At 36.0% G+C, this 18,905-nt stretch overlaps 1 protein-coding gene across 2 annotated transcripts; it reads left to right on the top strand.

The window, feature by feature from the left end:
• Window positions 1-3,268: 3,268 nt before the first annotated feature.
• LOC131056350 (uncharacterized) lies at window positions 3,269-10,664 on the top strand. Of its 2 annotated transcripts, XR_009108615.2 has the most exons (3): window positions 3,269-4,423; window positions 8,804-9,705; window positions 9,840-10,664. XR_009108615.2 is itself a non-coding variant. In XM_057990703.2 (2 exons), the coding sequence occupies exons 1-2, from the start codon at window positions 3,431-3,433 to the stop codon at window positions 9,563-9,565; spliced, it is 1,755 nt and encodes a 584-aa protein (XP_057846686.2). In that variant the 5' UTR covers window positions 3,269-3,430; the 3' UTR covers window positions 9,566-10,664. The 2 variants fall into 2 exon arrangements, 1 of the variants encoding a protein (XP_057846686.2); XM_057990703.2 differs by having other exon boundaries at window positions 8,804-10,664.
• The last annotated feature ends 8,241 nt before the right edge of the window (window positions 10,665-18,905 follow it).

Raw genomic sequence — 18,905 nt, 5'->3', positions numbered from 1 at the left:
CCCTTTTGATTAAATTCACATTTAATTGAAAAATCCCCTTTGCAAATAAATAAATCATTATTTATTTGTGAATAGTCCCCCCACTTGCAAAATCCTACAAATGCAAGTTGCATCCCTTTTGGCTAAATTAAACCATTTTAATTTGCTAAAATATCTATTTTCCTCACCCACTTGCAAAATCTTACATTTTCCATTATTCCCCTAATCATCCTTCTAGAAACCTCCTAAACCCATCCTAATCATGTCTAATCTCCTAATCATGTCCTTTCCCTAAATTTGGGGGAGTCACCTCTCCAAATTTGGAAGAAAGTCTTCAAAATGCATTTAAGACTATCTATTTCAACAAGCTAACTTGTTGTGTCTTCCAAACATGTAAGGCTCTTACATAAACCACTAGTGGTTTTCCTCTTTGAGCAAGTTAGCCTCCAAAGTCTTCAAAAGGCATTTAATGCCTCTTACAAGCCCGCACCCCTTAGCCATGATGGTTGTCCCTTTAACCATTTTCCCATGTTGCACAAGAGTTTACCTCTTGGGTAATAACATGCCTCCCTGGTTAATGACATTATCCAATGATGTCACTCCTTGAGGTTATCCCTAATTGCTTGCTTAGCATCTAATGTTTGTTTAGCATCCTCTCAAGCCCTCTCAAGGTGACATTTGTCAACTTGGGATTGGATTGAATCTCTCCCATGTATTGATAACTTTCAATCCTAACCCTTGTTGAGATTACTCAATCTCAACCATCCATTTCTCTATTTTGCCTATAAATAGAACTCATTTCTTCAATTCAAGGATCCCAATCTTGTGTATCGAAATTATAGTCATTTTGCAGGTTATCAAGGAGCTCATTTGCCATCTTCAAGCATCTAAGTCTTCTAGCATTAGCATCATAACATTTAGCTTAATTGCATTAGGTTTTAGATCATTTAGCCTAAATTACATATCAGTTGCATACTTTTTCATCTTCATCTATCTTAATTAGCTCATCATAATCTTTAATTTGGAATTAACTCCCTCATATCATCTCCACCATCTTGATAATAACTAGCTTTTCATCTTGCATCCTTAGCTTTCATTCATATCATCATCTCACCATTCACTAGGATCTTAGTTGCATTCATTTTGATCCTAGAATCATCATTTAAATCTCGTTCTCTAGGTTGAAATCTAAGAGATCAAGTGCTCTTCCAAGTGAGGGCCACCTTGAATCTTAAGGATTTTTAGGGATAGAGGAGCATGGAATGATTTTGAGAGTTTTTGGTTCACTAACATGTTTTTGTGATTACTAACTCTAATGCAATGTTTCATGTGTGTGTTTGAGGCATTTTCTTCCATTTGCAGGATGATCCCACATTTTTAGCATACAATAATTATCACATTAGAAATAATATTTCCTCTATCTCTCTCTTGTTCACTGTAGACATATATATTCCCTTCTATCTTTATCTCTTGTTCACTGTAGACATATATATTCCCTTCTATCTTTATCTCTTTATTTCTCGAGTTATTTTTCTCCCTCTTGCTCCTCTATATCTCTTTCTATCCATATCTCTACCTCTAACTCCCTATCTCTCTCTACCTCTCTTCTTATCCCTTTCAATGTCTTTATACCTCCCTCTCTATTTATTGAGATTTCCGTTTATATCTCTCTCCCTATTTCCCTATCTCTTTCTGTATCCCTCTCTATTTTTCTATGTCGCCCTTTATCTATATATATATCTCTCTCCTCTCTATATATGACATATCTTTCCATCTCTCTCTCTCTCTCTCTCTCTCTCTCTCTCTCTCCTTATTTCACTCTCCCTCCATCTCTATTTTTCTATCTCTACTTCTCTCTATTTTTTGTCTCTCTATCTCTCTCTACCTCCTCCCCTTTCTTTTTATCTCCTTATATCTCTATCTCTCTAATACTCTATCTCATTGTCTATATCTATATATATCTTTCCTTATCTCTCTTCCTTTCTATCTCCCTTTCTCTGACTATCTTCATCTATCCCTCTACCTCTCTCTATCTATTTGTCTCCTTCTTCTCTCACCATATCATCATGCATACCTCTATCTTCCTCTATCCACCTCTACCTCTAAACATGTATCCCTTTCTATCCATCCATCTCTCTCCCTCTCTCTTTTCCTAGACCTTTATATCTATATCTCTTTTCCTCTCTATCTCTCCATATTTCTTCATCCATCTCTCCCTCTATCTTTATCTTGTTATCTCTCCATATCTCTCCCTGTATCTACCTCTCTCTCTATATCACTCATCTCTATCTTTATCTTAAAATCTCACATTCTCTATCCCTCTTTGTATACATATATCTCTTCCACCTCTATATATCCCTCTCTCCTCTCTCTTTATTACTCCCTCACTTCTCCATATCACTCTCCTTCATCTTTATCTCTATCTCCATCCTTATCTTTGCACCCCCTGTCTCTCTCCCTCTTTATATCCCTATCTCTCCCACTCTCTATCCCAACTATTCTCACTCTCTCACTCTCTCTCTCTCTCTCTCTCTCTCTCTCTCTCTCTCTCTCTATTTTTTATCTCTCTACTTCTTTATGTTTTTCACTCTCTCCCTTTCCCCCTCTTTCCATATCTCCTTGTATATCTATGTCTCTATCACTCTATCTTAGCATCTATATCTATATGTATCTCTCTTTACCCCTATATCTTCCCCTCTCTCTACCTCTCTGTATATATCACCTCCTATATCTATTTTTTATCTTTCTACATCTCCCTCTTTCATTATCTCCCTCTCCTTTCCATATTCCTCTCTTTCTCCAATTCCATCTCCATCTATATCTTTATCTTCACCTCTATTCCATCTCCTTACTATATACCACTTCCTATATATATCTTTATCTATATTATTCTCTCCCTCTCACATTCTCTTCCTCTCAAAATATTTATCTCTTCCATCTCCATCCCTTTATCCTCTCCATCTCTATCACTATATCTATACCTCTATATCTCTCCCCCTCTCCCTCTTTGTATATCACTTCCTATATCTATCTTTATCTACAATATTATCTCCCTCTTACATTCTCTTCTTCTTAATATATTTATCTCCTCCATCTCCATCTCTATCACTATCTTTATCATCCTCACTCATGCTCTACGCTACTCTAACTCTCCCCCTTTCTATCCCTATCTCTCTCTATTGACCTTCCACACCTATTTGGCGTGTACCCATTGCACACCCATTGCACACTAAGGGGCATGTGCACACTAAGGTGCAATTGCTAGTTATATTGAATACCTTTGGAATTGGGTGTATAGGCTTTGGGCTGTTTCAGTTTTTACAGCCTTCGAAAGAGAACCCTAGACCTACTTATACTTCTAGAACATCCTCGCTTACAAAGTGACTTCACATAGAGGTTGAATTTGATCGGACATACTTTTAAAAACTGGAGCTGTTGCTGGAGTTCGCGCATGTCTGTTCACCCTTCCTGTTTTCAGAGTGTTCAAGGAGGTATACATCATGCCACAGCATTTCCCTTTGATCGGCTTAGAAAGCTTAGTAAGTGGCATAAAAACACACCCATATCGAGGATTGATCACAATGGTGCTCGATACAGAAGGTCCTACGCAATTTGGAATGTGGGTCAATCTCCTTCGCCTTTATCAGCATCTGGGTTTTCATCGGCAGAGAGCTTCAAATGTAAAGAACCCGCCTATTCCATTTTTGAACGATTGTTGGATGAACAAAGCCAACTGGGTATTGTCTTGACTGCAACAGAAATAGCTGAAGCAACAGGAGGACAGGTTATTAAAGCAGGTCCGCCTGGAAGCATATGCACAGATACCAGAAACATTAAACCTGGTCAATGGTTTCTTGCCCTTACAGGCCCCAGATTTGATGGCCATCAATTTCTACAATCTGCATTGGCTAAGAGCTGTGCAGGTGTAGTAGGAAACAGGGTTTGTGAAAACTGGCCGAGGGGTTTCGTGAAAGTTGAGGAAAATACTTTGACAGCCCTACACAAATTAGGTTCCTCAGCAAGGAAGAAATTTAAAGGTCCTGTTGTGGGTATTACAGGAAGTACAGGAAAGACCACGACAAGGGCCATGATTGCCCTTGTCCTGGAGTCTCTGGGTCACATTCATCAGACATCAGGTAATCAGAATAATCATATCGGTGTACCTCTGACTCTTATATCAATGCCAATGCATTCCAAAGCCTGTGTTTTGGAATTGGGGATGAATCATTCGGGAGAGATTCAGGAGCTGGCTAGGATTTCAGAGCCTTGTGTGAGAGTGGTGCTCAATGTGGGTCCTGCTCATATGGAGAACTTCACAAGCTTGGAGGAGATTGGGAGGGCTAAAGGCGAGATTTTTCTGGAGGCGAGGTCCGGGGATATATGTATATTAAATGCTGATGATCCTTTGGTCATGGCCCTTCACCTTCCAGATGGGGTGCAAAGAGTATGGACTGCTTTTTCTTCTTAATTTAGTTTTATTTTGTAGGGAAATGTCAAATTCAATGTAAATATAATAATTACACTTTATGAAGTAGAGTTCTTGAAAGGTATCCGTTCTTAGAAGCCAGACACATTTTGGTGGGGGAACCCTTCTATCCAGAAGCGAGTGTTGGGATTTACCGTTTGCAGGGCTGGTGTGGTTTCTCCTATGATTAGGAGTAGTTCATTGATCACCTTGATCACCAGGTTTCAAAATATCAAATTGGATTCATTAGACTGGTATATCTGGTGGTTCATATTTGTACTTCGAAACAGCCTTACATTGATATCACAGACATATTATATGAATCTCGTAAAAAAATTGAAGGTTCAAGAGTAGTTCCCGGGTCATCCAGAATCGGGATTGCCTGGCTTGAAATAATTGAGTTCGATCCATTCAACTGGCATGTTCAATGGCTCAAATTCAGTATTTCAAACTGCCTTCCAGTTGTATCAGTGGTCAATTACTTATAACTCGTGTAGAATTAGAAGACCCAGTAGTAATTTTTGTTTCGCCTGGATGATCACCTGGTTTGGAAATATTGAACTGGATCCATTTAACTGTCAATTCCACTCGTTCATATTTGGTAATGCAAACCGCCTCTCAGTTATATCATGGATCTACTAGATAAGATTTAAAAGAATTAGAAGGCTCATAAGCAATTACTAGATCAATCGAATACCTCTTTAAAAAATATCAAATTTGATTCTCAAATTAACATGGCCAGTGCTTTATATCTGATATTTCAATCTGCCTCCCAGTTATATCACAGATACATTAGATGAAAAATTGTGAAGAATTGGAAGACCAAGTACTTTGTGATGTGTAACTTGATTGCAAGCTCAAGTTATACAGTTCTATAATAACAAAAGGAGCAACCCATAGTTTTGACATGTCCATCAAAAAGAGCAGCACGAAGCTTGGAATTAGAAGTATCTTGGAAGGATATTGAGAAAGAAGAATGATTCCAGGCATATAAGCAACTCAGAAGTATGTTCAAATATTTAAAGAGCATAGATGGCTGATCAGGATAGTGTCTTTTAATTTATGTAGAAAATTTCAACAATGGAGCATTGTGGCCAACTCTATGCAGCTGTTGACTAGGAGACTTTGATCAGCTGGACATAGTTCTATTTAAACGCGATGTTTCGAATCTCGACAGTGTAAGAACATTTGGGAAGTGCTATATACAAGCACAGATCCATCATTATATGAAACTTGTACGTGCCATAAGGTATCTAAAACACTCGAGGTGTCAAACCAAATATGCTTACACTAAGTGGTGGCAGGATTTGCGTTTCAAGATTGGATACGTCGTGGCATGTTTCAGACCCTTATTTAAGATTGATCCTTGCTAGTCCTAACTTCCAATCATATATTGGGTCAATCTTGAGGACACAAGCATCAGGCGTATTGATATTTGTTAACATATTCAAGTGGTTTGGCACTAATATTTTGTATTTTCTCCTTTTTTCTTTTTCATATTTTCAGTAGGGAGCATTGAAAATGTGTTTATATTTAAACATACCTTTACCAGTTCTTACTATAAAGAGGAGGAGTAAAATTCATTAAACACAAATAGAATTACAGAGAAAGAAGGGCGACCAGGCCAATAGTGGGCAAAACATTACACAACCCTATCATCTTCAACCAACTGATCCAACCTGTGAGCCAACTCTAAAGATAAATGACCTCTATTCAAAACATTCCAACCCTGTATACCTTTACCAGTTCTTAGTTCTGTGTACACGGGTGGTTTTTGCGAACATCATATATTTTTATTTAGAGTTATGTTTTATCCCAGTCATATCTTTTATCACACCATTTTACCCTCATCTAAAGATCTATGCAATTTATTTTTTCTCCCAAACAGATCTTTTATCTCACAATTTGCCATATTATGTTGTTTAGATCTATATGATGACTAATAAAAATATCACTACATCAACTACATGTGTTATATTCAGTGTTCCCAGGGACTTGTCCACGGGGCCTAGACACCCATCCTCGATATCTTGACATTCTAGGGATGTGGTTGAGATGCTCCCCGGGCCCCCTTACCCTCTCTGTACCCTTTTTTCCTTTGAAAATTAGGATGTCCCCTTATTTTCTGTGAAAGTTAGGCATGCCCTGGCATCTTGGAAATGTCAGGGCATCTTCCCATGCCTGTAGCTTTTAAACAGTCAATAGAAAACATGGAGGGCTTGCAGTGAGCTTGTGATTTAACTCAAGCCTTCTCACACAGAGTAGTGAGGAGAGTGAGCAATCCAGCTAGCCCTCCAAATATAGTGAAGCTAATTTGATAGCACTCGCCTGCTTGAATTTGTCAAATGTGATTACAGTTCATTTGCAAAGAAAATGGGAATACTTGTTGCTCAGACGAACTCCAGTTGAATGAAAGTTCATTCACAAACAAAATAATAAACATCAACGCCGTGGCATCCATTTTGTTATACAAATGAAAGAATGTAGAGAGGAGGGCCTCACTGGTTAGAAGCAAGGAATATAACAGAGCCATAAACAAAATTCAGGTCTGTTGAATGGAAACTGGTCAGCAAACTAATGGTGGTAAAAGTTTTATTGAATGCCAACTAAGAGCCCTGTTTAAGATAATATTTAAGTCAACGTTAAACTACTAAAGCATTGGAAGCAACCCACAATAAGAAATCCTTAAGCAATGCTTTCCAGAGGGTACATTGAATTGTTTAAACTCTTTTTTTGAGTAATTTTAATTTATTTGTATTGTAGAATTCAAATCTTATCTTTTATGTATTGGTAATCTGGTTCCCCCCTCACCAAATCTCAGAAAAAACACTGTTTATAGTTGTCTCATTTTTATTTTGTATTATTGAAAGTTATAAATCTTTAATGTCTAAAGAGAACACTGTTTTATAAAAATCCATGACTGAAAGGATTGACGTTTTGGATCACATTGTGTGGTCTATCAATATGATGATTGAATGCTAAGATTACGGACAGACTTCTTATATGGATAACCCATATTATAATATGAGGCATTAATTATTGCCTGGCAACATTATTATATAGTTGTACATGAGGCATTAGTTATATTTATAAATATTGGTTGTTTTCTTTTGATCATATGAATATTGGGTTTCCACTTTCCAAGAATTACTATGTTCTCGTCCCTTTTTCCTATTGAGGTTAAATTAGGATGCTTTGCTATATTCTATAGCTGCCCTCTGTTTTTTTTCATGCATTGCTCACTTCACCAAAAAAATTCCTTTTCAAGATTAATGTCATGAGATAAAAATGCGCACGTTCTGATAATGCTGAGCTCTTAATGTAGTCGTGATTAATATCAGCACAATTTTCATTAATCTTTTGTTGAAACGGTCTCCCAACTTCCTTAATGTGAGGATGGACCTAGACACAGTCAATGCAACAACATCCCAATTTTGGTTCAAGTGGATCTTTAGTCAATCTAAGCATGCTTGCAATATTATTTTGTGGTGTGAAAATAGATCTATGTTATGTCTTCTGAGAAATCTGTATATTTTATATCATATGCCTTTGCCGAACAGGAGGAATCTTTAGGAAGCTACTTAATCTCAACCACAGACTAATCATGTGTTGCAATTATCCTTCTCAGCCATCCGTTCATCCAGCTGCACACACCAAAAGTCCAAGCTGATGTGGGGTATAGAATGTGCCTCTTGGTACAAATTAAACCTAAGACATCAGCAAACCTATCAATTTCAATATTCCAGTTCGCCCTTGAAGAGGAGTCTATAGTTAGATTTTAAACATTGGTGAAGAAAAGTTGATATAACACAGTGATTTCTGTATGCGTGTTTTGAAAATTTCAATATATTGTGTGGCAGGTTCCTCTGCGTATCTGCGAAAAGAGAGGAAAGATGATCAGCTTTTCTATACGCTTTTACCACTTAAAGATTGGTTTTTTTTTTTTCACTGACACTCGTCTTGAGACACATGCTGATGCTTTAGAATTTATTCTGCATTAAAAAATTGCCTTTTTTATTTATTTTTCCATTTGAGATGCTAATAATCTTTGAATTCCTACGTATTTTATACCCTACCAGGCAGTTCGTAGTTTTCAGGATCCAATTCATTACTCGTTTCTCTCAATCCTTTTCTTGTTAGCCCTCAATATTTTTTCTTTAATTTGCATTCGTTTTCTCAAAACTAGATTGCTTTGTAGGTGTCAATTGATAAAATGTAGCTTGTTTATTTTTCACTATACTGAACTCCACAAGAATCTATATTTCTCGGAGTATTGCTTTTCTTAGTTTTGTGCTTCTTTTCTGTTCTATTTAAGCATGTTTACTGTTGTGATTTGATTATCTTTTAATTGAATGACAGGTTCTCTTTGGGAGCAAGTTGGGTTGTGATGTGCGACTGATAGCCGCAAAATCTATTCAAGGAGGCCATGCAATTCAGGTTACCCTAGAGCATTGTTCCTCTGCAAATGTTGAACTAGAGAAGGATAACTTGCAACACAAGAAATCAGTAACAGAATCCAGGGACTCAGAAGGGGTTGAATGTTGTCAACAATCAAACTCAAGAGTAGTTTTTGAAATTCCCAGTCCTGGGCAACACCTAGGTATGAATGCATGTGCAGCTGCTGCAGTGGCAGTTTCACTTGGGGTTTCATTAACCCAAGTTGGTAAAGCTTTGTCAAAGTTTAGCCCAGTTAATATGCGGTTAAGCATGGAAACTTTTGAAAATGGAATCACAATTATAAATGACACTTACAATGCAAATCCAATGAGCATGGTTGCAGCACTTGATATTCTTCATTCTGTAGAATGCAAAGGTAGAAAAGTGGCTCTTCTTGGAGACATGTTTGAACTTGGAATATCTGGCAAAAAAGCCCATGCAGATATCTTAAAAATATGTCAAGAAATAGGTATTCAACTATTAGGAGTTGCTGGCTTGCATTTTATGGAAGCAGTTAATGTTGTGGACATGGCATCTTCTGAGTTATGCACTCTGAGTGCCCTAAATTCAGAATCTCTTGCCTTACAAATCAGGAAAAAACTTAATAAGGGTGATGTTGTTTTGGTTAAGGGTAGTCGAGGAATGCAAATGGAGATTGTAGTTAAAGCCATTAAAGAGATTTAACATCTAAGATTGCCAATCACCATTAAGTCGGGTGTGGAACATGCCAGTGAGCTTCTCCATACTCTGGGAAAAGGAGGGACACGGTGGATTCCAAGTGCAATCTAATCATCATAAATGAAAATCTTGTTGGAAGCCAGAAAGTAAAAATGAAGTTTATTTTTTAATACTCAAAATTTCATGCACTATCTACATGTAAAATATCATGTCTATCATCATAGCAAGTACCCTTCATTACAATAAATAGTGAACTTGTACATATCTGCTTCACATTCAGGAAAAAGGACGTGGGATTGGAGCAGCAATAGCTAGGTCAACGTACAACCCAGGTCAGCGTTAATCTTTTTGGGAATTGTTCACGTCAGTGAAAAGCATTAATTGAAAAATGGCCTATATTTTTTCTCTACATTCAAAAAAACTTAAACCAGCAAAAAGACTTGATAATAATATTTTATTTGAAGATTGGAGGCACAGACAGGATATTTTTCAACACTTTATGAAACCTCCAACTACCCATAATGCAAACAAGGCAGGAACCCAAAATTCCTCAATTTTTTAGTTCTTATTCTATGAGGAAAATAATCAATTTAAGACATGCTTACAGTTTGATTATAATTTGTTCAAGAGAATAAGCATGCAGGCAGGTTTTGGACTTCAAAGATGGCAAAATTTCAATTTTTCAGGTAGAGCCATATAAATTACAGTTTACATGCTCGAAAAATCTGTACAATATAGTGTAATGGCCGCACAACCATCCTCTATATATTTACGAATTGAAATACAGGATTACAGCACAACCACCAGTTTGCATGGCTGGTAAGCAAGCGAAACATTATAGAGATTTTGTTTCCTTCACTGCTGCCAATTTCTTTAAGAAATACTTTAGCTCTTACAAAAAATTGTATGGTTTTTTTCTCAAGTTGAAATGAATGTATATTAATATTTGTGGACCAAATGGTCTTTTGGTCGTAGTGACTATGACTCAATTGCAATGCCCAGAAGTAAACAGGACAGGTTACTGTATCTTAATCAGCAGCATTACCTTAGTGGATATGCTGTAAATATATTTGCCATAACCAATATTTGTTAGTTTGTAAACAATGAACTTCATTATTCACATTATTCACATTACTTTGACACTGTTGATATTGTACCAGGGTGTTACAGCACTAATTCTGAAAGATTGGGTTGATTGTTTAAGTTCTTAAAGTAATTCATGTCAATTATTACAATTGTTTCAAGATTAGATTGTGTTAGAGATTTTTTTCATCAATGTTTTGGATCGCGGAGTGTTATCTGAAATGTTGATGAAAAATATCAACACATTCTAATCCAGAAACAATTGTGTCAACGTTTTGGATCAGAGTGTGATCTGAAATATTGATGAAAAATTTCAAACACAATCTAATCCAAAAATAATTACATTAATTCATATCATTAGGGGTTGCAAGAATCTCTGGGGAATGCATATGGTAACTGTGGTGAGAACAGGTCTGCGAGCTGACATTTCTTCAGCATGCTGCCTCACATTCTTGGATCAAAGTACATCAATTTGTTGTCAAGGACCTTATAGATATTTGAACCTCAATTATGAGGGCGAAGGAAAGTTTTGTATCATCATATTTTGTTCTAATGACTTGTCATTGTTGAGACTCGAAGAATTTCTAGAGCTACCCTACAACTCTCCATGATCATCTAATCTCCTCCTCTTAGGCATAGATAGTCTCTTATAGAGTGACTTGGATTTTGTATTAAGTCTTGTTGTGGGGATTTTGTATTAAGTCTTGTTTTGGTAATGATGACGATCTTCAAGAGGCAAGACTAATTAAATGTGAGTGTCCTAGATATGCAACCCTTTTGTTTTCAATAACTCCTCACACACGATTACAAACCCTTTTGTTTTCATTTCTTCAATTCTTTAGGGTCTTTTATATATATCCTCACTAGACATCCTTAACTTATTTGGCACAAAGATTACTAGGTTAGGGGGTTCACATTTTCATGGTATGGCTTCAATTTATGGGATGGTATTTTGGAATGGTTTTTAGTAGTTAATAAAATTTTATTAAATAATACAAGATTCTCCTATCCTTTTTCAATTGTGTTAATGGATAGGTTATTACATGTCTTTTAATTCCTCTTCCTTAATGCCAAATATTATTGCTAGGTTAGGGGGTTCACATTTTCATGGTGTGGCTTCAATTTATGGGATGGTATTTTCGATTATTTTTTAGTGGTTAATGAAATTTTATTAAACTAGCGCTTGCATCAAATGGAGGTGCAATGGTTAGCCGATAGTAATATATGACTAAATTTTTTAAAGTTCTAAATGTGGTTGATTATAAATTTCTTTAAAACTATTGAATAATGCAAAATGTTTGTACATATGAATCTTTATATTCGTGGAGTTGTGTACATGAAATAAATTTGTTTTTTGATGGAAAATTGAAATATGCTAGAATAAGAAAAAAATAGGAAGATTAAGCTAGAATGGGGACTAAATAATACTAAGTCGTGTATATGAATCATGGAAGAATTTAGGGTTCGTTGTAAAAGTGGAGAAAATAACTAAAAGCCAACAAGTTTTCTATTATGTGATTCATATTTGATAGAAGACTAAGTTGTGTATATGAATCATGGAAGAATTTAGGATTTGTTGTAAAAATGGAGAAAACAAGTAAAAGCTAACAAGGTTTTTATTATTTGTTGGTGTTGGAAATAGGCCACACTCGGACCGATGATGGACTGGAGCACTTTAGTAGCGTATGGAAGGTCCTAGGTTCGAGTCCTAGCTGGTCCATGTTTCAACATGGTATCGGAGCCAGGTCCAGGCTAGGATCCCCAAGAACACGAGAGGTGTGGCTTAAGGGGGGGTGTTGGTGTTGGAAATAAGCCACACCCGGACCGACGATGGACTGGTCCAAGAGGGGCCAGTCGCTCAGTGATAGAGCACTCTAGTAGTGTATAGAAGGTCCTAGGTTCGAGTCCTATTTGGTCCATGTCTCAACATTATCTTATTCATATTTAATACTAACAAGATTTTTTTGTAATGACAAAAGCATTCAAGAATTTTAAATTTAATTTGAGTTCCAGATATTAGTATATAGATAGATAATAACTTATTTTGTTTAAAATTTATTTTATTTAAATATATTTTTCAAATTTTGATGGATTGTTTTAAGATATTAATATTGTATTACATCTTAATGATATTGAAGGGAATTCTTACATTTAGTGGATTTTTACAAATGTTTTTCTATATAATCTCTTATAAGTTATCATCTTCAATGTTCATATGCTTGCTAGTTCTTTAAATGAGTAACTTAATTATGATCTCTTAATGTTTTTCAATCCTTAAAACAATTCACATGTTCTAATCATTAATGTTTTTGTACCATGATCAATTGCATGTTGCAAAATACAATCTACCATTTTATTCCCTTCTTAAATCAATGTTTTATGATAAAATAAATTATTATGCATTAAGTTTGACACATAGTATTTCCATAAAATTATTAGTTTTCTACTTTGTAGTGAATCAATTCTTTACCTTCTTTAATTTGAGTTTCTAGAATCTTATAAACACCACAATCTTGTGAACCTAGAATAAGTGCTTAGATTTCATCTTCGCTATGTTTCACTATGTGTTGTAATAGGCAGTTCTTTTAGGTTGTATCTATTTTTTTCTTTTCTTTTTAATTTTATTACAAAATGATCAAAGAGCTTGCATACAAACAACATTTTATATTGTAAAACATTTTGTATAGTTTAGATTTCTAAATTAGTTTGCATTTAGATTTTTATATGTTAAAATCACTTCATTGACATTACAAATAATTATCACAAATAAATACATTTTGTTACTTTTTTTCTTCATATTTTTAAAAATCAAATTAATTATAAATGTTTTATTAATTAGAGATTTATTTTTAAAACTTACAAAGAAAATAAAAATAATAATTACTTTTTAAATATACAATTTTAATTGAAAATTCATAATATACTGTAAATTTATTGAACTATTTTTAATTAATGATTTCTTTATTATTAATTTTTTATTTTTCAAAAAAATAAAATAAAAATAACATCTATTTTTAATAATATTAATTATTAATAATCGTCAAAATCTTAAAAATAAAAAATTGAAAGTAATGTTCTCCAAAGAAGGAAAAAATCATAATTTAAAATTTAAGGAAAAAAGGTTTCTTTAAAATGTTAGTAGGTTTCTTTGTGTGCAGACTTTGTAAGTTTTATGATATGCCTTTTCATTAGTTTTTCTCACCCCCAAAAACTCGGATTAAAATTTGTCACGGTAACATAACCACGACAAATAAAATTGGCAAATTAAATCGTTCTAAGCGGACATGAACATAATGGTTAAGGAAAATGGAAAACGGTAAGGGAAAAGCCTTGGTTCCACAAACAGAGTCAAAGTCATTTTTTTAAGCGTGCAACAAGATTGCATTGTTAGGAACTGCAGTTTTTATTACGAAACTAGCGGACGTGAAGTTGGGATATGTGGTCGGAAAACAACGCGAGACACTTCCGGTGGGCTATGACCATGTTAAAATAGCCTATCGGCTAATAATACAAGATTCTCCTATCCTTTTTCAATTTTTTTCAATTGTGTTAATGGATAGGTTATTAAATATGTCTTTTAACTCCTCTTCCTTAATGTCCTCTCTTTCTATCGATTCTCAATTTTGCATATTTTTTCTTTTTTTTTTCTTTTTTTTTCTTAATTGTGCACTTTTTTTGAACACCTTTATCTCAATAATCTATACAAAATTATAGAGATTGTAGTTTTGAAAATGGAATCAAACCATCAAACCCATCGTTAATGGTGATGCTTGTAATAAAAAAAATCATTTAGAGTATGGTTGTTGATCCAAAATCTTAAATGACACAATACCTATTGTAACATGCTATTTGAACACTAGATCTCCCGAGCCTTCCTTTTAATTCTTCTTTGAATATGTCATATTCCTTAATCTACTTTGTCAAATTTGTCAAATTTTTATTGGTTTTATTAAGATGGGTATTTAGTTACTCAAATGTATATTTGTTTTTGATAAATAAAGCAACGATAACAAGGGCACTAACCCTTTACAAAGCTGAACGGCTAACTGAAAAAAATGAACCAAGAAAGGGTGAAAACCCCAAACAAACAAGGTTAGACAGGGCAAACAAACCCACTGTCAAACTATCGACAAACCAACCCAACTCAAGAGTGGGGAGAGTCCACACCTTGACGAAGGGGGGGCTGGGGAAGGGGGGTAGATTTTCCTTTCCGCCTTTGACAAACAACCGTCCAAGCAACACTATCATTAGGAATATTCAAGGACAAATCAGGCGAGGGAGACCCCGCAAATACACTGTCAGACTGCTGCAACAATACACCAGCAGCCTGATGTTGTAGAAACACAACAAACTGTTGCTGAAGAAGGACAAAATTGTCAGGGGAAGAGCGAAACTGAGGATCAGGAGCAACGAGTGTAGGAGCCAAGGGGATGGAAGAGTCTACAACAGTAGTAGCCTCAACAAAGGCATCATCAACAGTAAGGGGCACCTCATCTCGAGAGGATTCAACGGAGACAGAGTCATAAGCATTAATTGTCAAGTGATCTTCAGTAGTGTCCTTCCACCAAGTAGCAGTGCCTCTGCGGCGGGAGAGAGAGAGCAGGCTGAAGCCAAGTGTCCCGTTGAGAAGCATCGTCGACAGCGAAAGGGGAGGCCCTCATAATCCAGCAGTTGAGCCCAAGGCTTATCCCCAACCATAAGCACCACATCCCTGGGGAGGGCTAGAGATGTGTCAATATCAATCAATAGGCGAGCAAAGGTAGAGTGACCCATGGAGGTCATTGCATCGTCAACCTTCAGGAAACTGCCTATGGAGTTACCGATAGCCTCAAAGCAAGAAGACTCCCAGAAATGGAGGGGGAGATTGGGGAGGCGAACCCAAACCAGACGAATAGATAGAGATTCAGTAAGGGGGTTGAAGGAAGGAGACTGGGGCTTAATGGAGAGAGAGTGATCCCCCCAAGACCACAACTTTCCCAACACCAAATCACGGTCAAGAGTAGAGGTAAAAGAAGCAATGAAAAAACCTTTAGCACACAGGAAAAGCTCAATGCCATAAGCAACTAAAGGCTTCCAAGAAACACTCACCCAATGATGAAGGTCTGGAAGGGAAGGCCAAAACCCAGCAAATCTGTAGACCAAAGCACTGCGTTGGGAGAAATCGATATTCTCCACAACCTCTTGGCCACAGACCACAATAGGAGAAGTCTTGGCACAAGGAAGAGGACGGACCCCCTTGGAAGGATGGGTAGCAGATCTGGCCACATGAGCAAAGCTACGGTTCCCAGCAAAAGAAGGTCTGGGCAAAGCATTAGCAGTCGCAGGAGGGTCGTCAGGAGCCCCATCAGTATGAGGAGAGTCACCATTGACCTGAGCATTAGCAGCAGTAGCATGGCCGTCCAAGTCCAAAACCGGAACTGAGGCACCAATCAAGGGGGAACCAGCCGCAGAAAGAAGAGGGGAGGCAACGGTAGACGACGCAAAGTAACCCCCAGGGCTACGCATAGCAGTGACAAACCCAACAGAAGCGCCATTCGCATTGCTTGCGAGAGTCGCAGACGTAGGGCGGTTTGAAAACGCTTGGGTGGGAACTGCAGGGACCGCAGGAGTCGTCATGAATGTATATTTGTTATTGAAAGACAATTATTATTTATTTCCCTATTGATAAAATCTTATCCCTTTAAATACTAAAAATTCTTCAAATCATCTATACTTGCAAGATTTTAATATCCTTAATAACAACCCTCTTGACACATTCATCTATAACTAACTATTCTTCTAACTATTCTTGTAATGATGAATTCTTAAAGCTCTCAACATTCTCAATACTATCAACAATATCCATCCTAGGACACTAAAAATTTTCTTCCCTTGAACTTGTTTCAATCTCTTTTCCTCCCATTCATTTTCATAACCATATTAAGTTATTCCACAATCTCACTCAAATAATTTTTTTTTAATGGGTGTCTTTATATTGGATTTTTATTTATTTTATTCATCCTTAATGTCTTAAAAAATAGCAAAGTATTTTCTTACACTTTTGTTGACTCCAATTCATTTTGCATCGCATGAGTCCCTTCACACCACAATTTCATGCCGATGCTTATTTGAAAACTGCTGGGCTACAGTATATTGACACGTGTCATAACTATGACCAGGTCGACTAAAAAGGTTTATATCTATTAACCCAACGTTTTAATAAGTCTAGGTGGCATTCAATATGTCAGACCAAGACAAGTGTCGGCATCTCATTGCATGGCACATATCCTTTGCATCGCAATTTGACAAAAAACAAAATCATTTTAAATTCTTTCTGATGGCTTTTATGCCAAAGTGTAATACGTGATATCCATTAATTTGACTTGTTCTAAGGATCAACGACTGAAATCCAAATAAACAATGAGATGTTATAGCACAACATGCAAGGTGTTAGCTTTTATGAACGTTAAATACAAAAGGTGGTAGAACAACGTAGTTGCTTGAAACACGTAACTAAAGCCTCAGGATATTCAAACAAATAGACGAATTGGCCGAGGGCTAAAGAAGAAGATATAAGTCATCGAAAGAGTGATTGTTGCAATTGGTTTTATTATTTCTACAAGTATTGAAAATGTTTGTTTTAAATCTTAGAATTTTGTTCAGTTAAATTGGGTATCTATAATTGTCAAAATGAGTCAAATTTAAAATTTCAAAGAGGAGTCTAGACCAAGAACTCATTAATCAACTCTTTGGTTCAATCAAGAGAACCAAGCACATGCCCAAGGTGTAGGTATTCTCTCAAGGAGGAGTATTGATAGGAGTGAACAAATTACAATTGCTAGTATCCTTATTCATGGATGAGAGTTATTCTTGTTCTATTAGTACTATCATATTTAAAAAATTATCCTTATGTCTAATATATGGAGATTTGACCTAGGGAAATTAGTTGTCTCTTATATGTTTGTAAGAATTGACCTCGTAAGAGCTATCTATAGCCAATATAATGTTACAACCAAAAAATTATTGAATTGTGAGGGTAAGGAGTTGTTCATTATAAACAAACAATGAATTACGAAATTCTTGAACCTAAATCCTCTAGCCAATATTAAGATATATTTTGATGCATTATGACGAGAACATGGAAAAGAAAAATTGGGCTAAAGGGTTAAATGGTTTCCTAACTGTAAGTGAAAGGACCTTGATGGAGTGAGGTATATTGTGATAGATGAAGCTAAGCCTTTCAATGTAAATACTTAGAATGAATTATTTTGTACCATGCCATGTTTTAGGGGTATAGTATACATCCAAGATGTGAATTCATTTAATGATGATTGCTAAATTCATTTAATGATGATTGCTACCTAATATTTAACATAGACATATTAATAGGAAACTTATTTTTTCCTCTTTCATAGCTAAAGCAATTCATAATTGGGCTAGTGGGCCAATTTTTGTATTGTGTTATCTATAGTTCCCTACTATGGTGGTTAGAAGTGGAAGGGACGTGTGCTAAGACTTGTTATTGATGTGAAGAATGTACATGCAGGTGTGGAGGAGAAGAAATTAGACATTATTGTGGAGGACAAGGAGGTGGAGAAAGCATAGGAGTGCGCTGAGGAGAGTTCCTTTGTGATATTTTTCCAAGTGACTTTTAGGACTGTATCCACATGTTCTTCTATATCCTCAACACCTTGTTCAGAATCACCACACACAACCCTCTCTTGTGATCCTATTAGTTTTATGGGGGATAATTGCTTTTGTAAGAAAAGAATCTCCTATTTGAAACTTCTCTTCCACTTGTTCTTTTACTTCACCCTCTAATATGCTTGGAATGATAGTTGCCTGTGTATCTGAAGGAGGACCTACAAGAGGATGGGATGGGTCCTCTTTGGAGAAAAAGATATGCAAAATTATGCTCTCCATAGTTGATCTATGTATAAAGAGGGTGATGGTAAAATCACACTAGGTTGATCCAGATGGGAATTCCTTAATGGTTCCACTCCAAAAATAGCTATTACCTCGAAACCCATTGCCACCTTAGTCCTTTCATCCTTCTCAAAGAATTTCTTTACATCACCCTAGAATACTTGATTTTTTTATCTTTCTTATAAAGGAGGATCTCTTTTTCCTTTTCTCTTAATTCCTTACCTTTCTTCAATTGTCTCTTCTAAATTTAGATCCAATCAAGAGTACATGTGTATGCTCTTAATGATTATGTATAGATTATTCTCTTAAGATGTAGATTAGTTAATCAATGAATGAGGCATGCCATGAATATTTTTGA

Source organism: Cryptomeria japonica, chromosome 7 (assembly GCF_030272615.1).
Source record: "Cryptomeria japonica chromosome 7, Sugi_1.0, whole genome shotgun sequence".
Lineage (NCBI taxonomy): Eukaryota > Viridiplantae > Streptophyta > Pinopsida > Cupressales > Cupressaceae > Cryptomeria > Cryptomeria japonica.
Note: the sequence above shows the minus strand (reverse complement) of the source record. Positions and strands in the feature narration are given on the sequence as shown.

What these genes read in the sequence shown, in the direction of transcription:
- LOC131056350 (XM_057990703.2), top strand. Translation starts at nt 3,431, where the DNA reads ATGTCTGTTCACCCTTCCTGTTTTCAGAGTGTTCAAGGAGGTATACAT. An exon ending in TTCCAGATGGGGTGCAAAGA is followed by an intron (nt 4,424 to 8,803) that starts GTATGGACTGCT and finishes ATTGAATGACAG; the next exon opens with GTTCTCTTTGGGAGCAAGTT.